This window comes from Cyprinodon variegatus, unplaced genomic scaffold (genome assembly GCF_000732505.1).
Source record: "Cyprinodon variegatus isolate N-32 unplaced genomic scaffold, C_variegatus-1.0 Scaffold354, whole genome shotgun sequence".
Classification (NCBI taxonomy): Eukaryota; Metazoa; Chordata; class Actinopteri; order Cyprinodontiformes; family Cyprinodontidae; genus Cyprinodon; species Cyprinodon variegatus.
In genome coordinates this window covers 207066-211836 of record NW_015150807.1, presented here as the reverse complement: position 1 = coordinate 211836, position 4771 = coordinate 207066, and the positions used below count along the sequence as shown (strand labels likewise).

The 4771-nt window shown below is 37.3% G+C and overlaps 1 protein-coding gene across 1 annotated transcript in view; it reads right to left on the bottom strand.

Annotated features, from left to right (window-relative positions):
• Positions 1-4771, bottom strand: part of adcy2 (adenylate cyclase 2 (brain)) — an 88416-nt gene continuing 83645 nt past the window's right edge. The window contains exons 22-24 of the mRNA XM_015385990.1: positions 4267-4381; positions 4015-4139; positions 1-844 (exon numbers count right to left, since the gene is read on the bottom strand). Of these exons, the coding sequence (XP_015241476.1) occupies positions 692-844; positions 4015-4139; positions 4267-4381 (393 nt within the window). The 3' untranslated portion in view covers positions 1-691. The remainder of the gene's footprint in view (positions 845-4014; positions 4140-4266; positions 4382-4771) is intronic.

The following is a 4771-nucleotide window of genomic DNA, read 5'->3' as shown; positions in this document are numbered from 1 at the left end:
ATTTACACACTGTTGGCCCTTGCTGACATATAAAAAAAAAAAAAAAAATAGCTTCCTTCTTGATTCAAATGGGACACATATGTAGCTATAAAGCTAGAAATACAATCACAGGTTGTTTTGTCTACCCATAATGCTGGTAATTTATTGGTACCACCAGCCCTATATGATGAGAGTTATTGTAACATCCATTTGGGAGGAAATTAATTGGCTCTCAGTACCAGGCACGCTGAGAGTTAAAAACAAAACAAAACGGAAATAAACAGCTTGACAGGCGGCTCAATCTGCTCAAGTATAAGGCTGTGAAGCACTGCAACACTGGTGTGGGTAATTAGCTCCACACACTACTATTTTACAGATAGGTGACTGGGGTCCTTGAGAGCTGCACCAATTTAGCCAACCTCTCTTTAGTCAGGCACTCCTTTAGACAGTGAAGAGACTCCTCAGAGTGATGTCCTCATAACACTGGAGGGGTGAAACCCACTCGTAGTGCAGCGTTGAAGGACCGCGGCGGCCCACCTTGGCCTCCATCTGCTCTCAGCTGCTGAGGACAAAAGTGGTTCTCGACGAATGTCAGTCCGCTGTGCTGCTGGCTTCTAGTGATGGGTTTTACTTACAGAGCAAGACTTGTTACTTCAGTGCCACTTTCTGCTTTTGTGTTTCCAAGTCTCTGTGGCGGCGCGGCAAGGCGCGCTCAAGGCATCACGGTCCCTTGTGACAGAGATCTGCTCATCTCTGTGTGGACAAAGTAGGTTTTCAGCTCCCCTTTGCCTTTCACGTTGATGATGCCACGACACGAACACATGTACCCCAGGTTGGATAAGATACCACTGGTTTCCTCCGTTACCTGCATTTCACAGAAAACATCAGAATATTAACACATTTACAACAATTCAATTCACTTAATTTCTATAGTGCCAATTCACAACACATGTCATCTCAAGGCATCTTACAGTTCACCAGATCATACAGTCAAATTGATTCAAAGTTTCTATCTAAGGAAAACCAGTTGATTGCATTGACTAATTGACTCAAATGCGAGCCCTTACACTAAGCATGCTTGTAGCGACAGTGGAGAGGAAAAACTCCCTTTTAACAGGAAGAAACCTGCAGCAGAACCAGGTTCAGTGAGAGCGGCCGACTGGGGTTCAAGGAGACAGAAGCAGAGATACAAAAAGCTTAAGACGCTTATCTACACTGTGTAGAGAGATGCAACCAGTTGTGACTCTAGCCCAAATTTACCTGGGTGGGGTCAGTGTTTTTCCAAGCGGGCCCATAATTAAAGAAAAAAACAAAACAAAAACAAAAAACAGGCAACAATGCATCATTTACTATATCAAATGAGCCACAAAGCTAAGGTTGTTTAACAGGGACCTGTGACCCCAAACATAACAAAGCAGCAGTCTAAAGAGCCTTTAAAAGTATTTGCAATTAATTTTCCATTTTACAATTTCTTAGTATATTTCATTTTTGAATCAAGTATTAGAGACAGCTAAATGAATAAATGTTACATCTACTTATTTCATGGTACATTTCATTATTTATTTATTATTCACATTTTTGTATTTCATGATATATTTAGGCCCTCCATATTGCTCAGGGATCACATCACTTTAAAACCATCTCGCAAAACCACACTTGGTGTCTAATGAATGAGGGCTACTTTGGGAACATTATATAAGGCTAAAACTGTGATTCTATCCTAATATGGCTAAAGCTCAGGGTCAGACACTTTAGTTTCTAGATAATTCTTAAAGTAAACAGTAACAGTAGAAAATGTAATTGCTCCAAGGTAGGGTTGAATTTCAATTCCTTCTGCCAGCTGATATAAGAAATTGATTTTGTGTTATGTTTTCAGTACAGGGGCAATATTGTGGCAAAAGCAGTTCTACAGGGTTTTAGCCGTCTAGAGCCACCCATGGCTGGAACTATTTCTTTTTCACAGTTTTGCATTAAGTCATTCTGACATTAGCTTTATTTGCTAAATGTCAGACATGCAGAAGATACTTTTTCTTTATTCAAATCGTATACATGCAGTAAGATTTCTATGCCTTAAAGCAGTTTTGGAAAATGGATACACAGCATATGATTTATTCAAATTTCTAAGATGAACCTGTTTCAGTGAAATGAAGTGTGTAAATCAAAGCCAGAACCAAAAACCCTGGTCGACTCTAGTGAGAGCTGGGGATGTAAATAACCGGCTTTATCACGATACAGCGTTGTATCGATTTGCTTTAATAGTGATATGATGCATCTACGAGTTTATTTTAGTTTAATTCACAAGTCTGTGATCGCTCTGATGCGATGTTATTTCCCTATCTAACACAGTTATTTATATTGATATTTCGCAAAATACAACTTAAATGTGATTTGACCATTTTATTTTTAAGCTCTTACAGGCTTCAGTCATTTTAGTGGAAAAAAAAACAAAACAAAAAAATTCTAATGATGAAAATAAAAATTGATAACCAGTTCACTATCATCTCCTGCCTTGTGAATTTCAAAATAAAAGATTTATCTTAAACATAAAAATTTTGATTTAATTTGCATCCCTTTTTTTATATAAAGTGTAGGTCACATCATTTTTTTTGTTTTTTTTTGCAGGTTTTTTTTTTTTCTGCCTCTGTGCCGAAGAAAATTGAAACAATTTCCAACATTTCACTGGTAAAAATTATGAAGTTATTAGAAATAAACAAATAAAATAAAAAATAAAAAACAACTGCTTCGGTTACAAAGATAGTCCCACTTATTAAGTCTGTGCAGACTCAATAAGTGGAACTTAAACCAGAACAAATAAAGAATAATTGTAGGCCTTTATTAAAAATATATTGGTTTAAAGAAAAGGAAAACGCAGCAATAAAGGCTGTGGGACAGATTACATACTGGATTAATTCAGTAAGAGGTGATTTTCAGAGAGGGATCTGTGAAGTTTGTTGAAGTTTTCAGTCTTTTTCGCATAAAGAAGGGAAAGAGATACTGTAAGTTGTGCTTCTACTGCTTCTTTTCGAGAGTCAAAGAGGATCCCTACTTTACCCGTTTTTTTAGTCCTCCTGAACTACTATCATGTGTGAAGTAGGTTCCAAACCTGACTATTTTCCTGTGAGATTGACAGATTTTATTTATCATTTTTAACCAAGCAGATGTTTTTTACTTTGTAACCATGTCTCTCTGAAATAATCGCTGAATTCCTGCATAGTCCCCCTAAAATACATCTCGGGTGTAAAAAAATACAAAAACAAACAAACAAAAAAAAAAAAAAAACGCTGATCACAGTCGGAAATACTCAAGCCCTCTTGAAAAAAATCGTGTCTGCTGTGTTCATCCCCATTGATTTTCAGCGAACGCTAAACGCTACGATCTTGTCCGTCATATTTTTTTGTCAGATCAGACACCAATTCTGATTCAATGTGTTCAAGGCTTTAGTAACACAGTTTCTTTATCCAAAGGGAAACATTATTTTCTAACCTGAGTTGTAATGCCGCTCTGAGACGAAGAAGCCAATACTTTAAAAGTTACATAAAAAGCTGGATTAAGCTTTGCAAATCAACTCAGGTACAAAAATACAGACCTGGAGAAATTGTCTGTAGTCTGATGAAAATAAAATTAACCATAATCACCATTGTTACATTACGAAAACCATCACAGGGGTTGCTGTATGACCGCATCATTTTGTGTGGGTGTTTTGCAGCAGGAGGGACTGGTTCACTTTACATCAAATGGAAGAACTGACTGTTAAAATTTTTGTAAAAAAGCATAAGTTGGCCTAAAAGCAAGTTACAGTAATGTTTTGGAGGAGTCATCTGAAAGCCATGATCTCAGTCCTCTGGAGAATTTGTGGTCAGAGAGGAAAACCTGAGATTAATAAAAGCTGCCTAGAAACTTCAAAGAAACTATATTAAATACTACAGAAATCTATAAACTTTTCTAGACTTAAAGAAGATAAAATAAAATTCTTGTACATTTTCTGGGATTATCTTTCAGCTGTACGTCGACAAACACGTATCAGAGACGTCTTACCTGTATTTTACCCAGCACCCCCGTCGTTTCCATCCTGCTGGCCACATTAACACTGTTTCCCCAGATGTCATATTGGGGTTTCTGAGCCCCAATGACTCCTGCAATCACCGGCCCGTGGTTGATACCTGGCAAAATCAAAAGAGACCAAAAGATAAACTCCATGGCAATCTTTAATACATAAAAAAATTGATTCTGAATGAATAGACTGATTGACATATGAACATTTTTAAGGCTGTGTGAGGCTATTCGTACCAATTCGCAGTCTGAAGTCATTAAAAGAGTGTTTGTTGATGACATCTAGCTTCCCAACAAGAGCAAAGGCAAACTCCACCATTGTGCCAATGTGCATGTACTGTCTGTCATGTTCCTGAGGAAAAAAAAGGAAAGAGAAGGTAAACAGAAACAAGTCCAATTCAACCTTGCAAGAACCCCTTTCTTAACGAAGCAGGTTAGATTAAATAATGTGGAGAATCAAAATGCTATGGCACTGGTTTACTTCTGTTCAGATGATACAGTGTTTGCAAGTTAAGCTGGGTAAAATTATGAAGTATTTCAAATACCATTCAGTTTATTCCCAAACCTCTTTCTCTGTGTGCAAGAAAGCTTAAAACGAAACAGAAAAACATGCAGCAAAACCAAATCACCAACAGAACGGCTACACCACAGCAAAATTCAAGTATATGAACGGCTCACTCTACAGCTATAACCACTGCACTGGAAAAAATCTCAATCTAGATAAGTCATTTTTTCTTAAAAT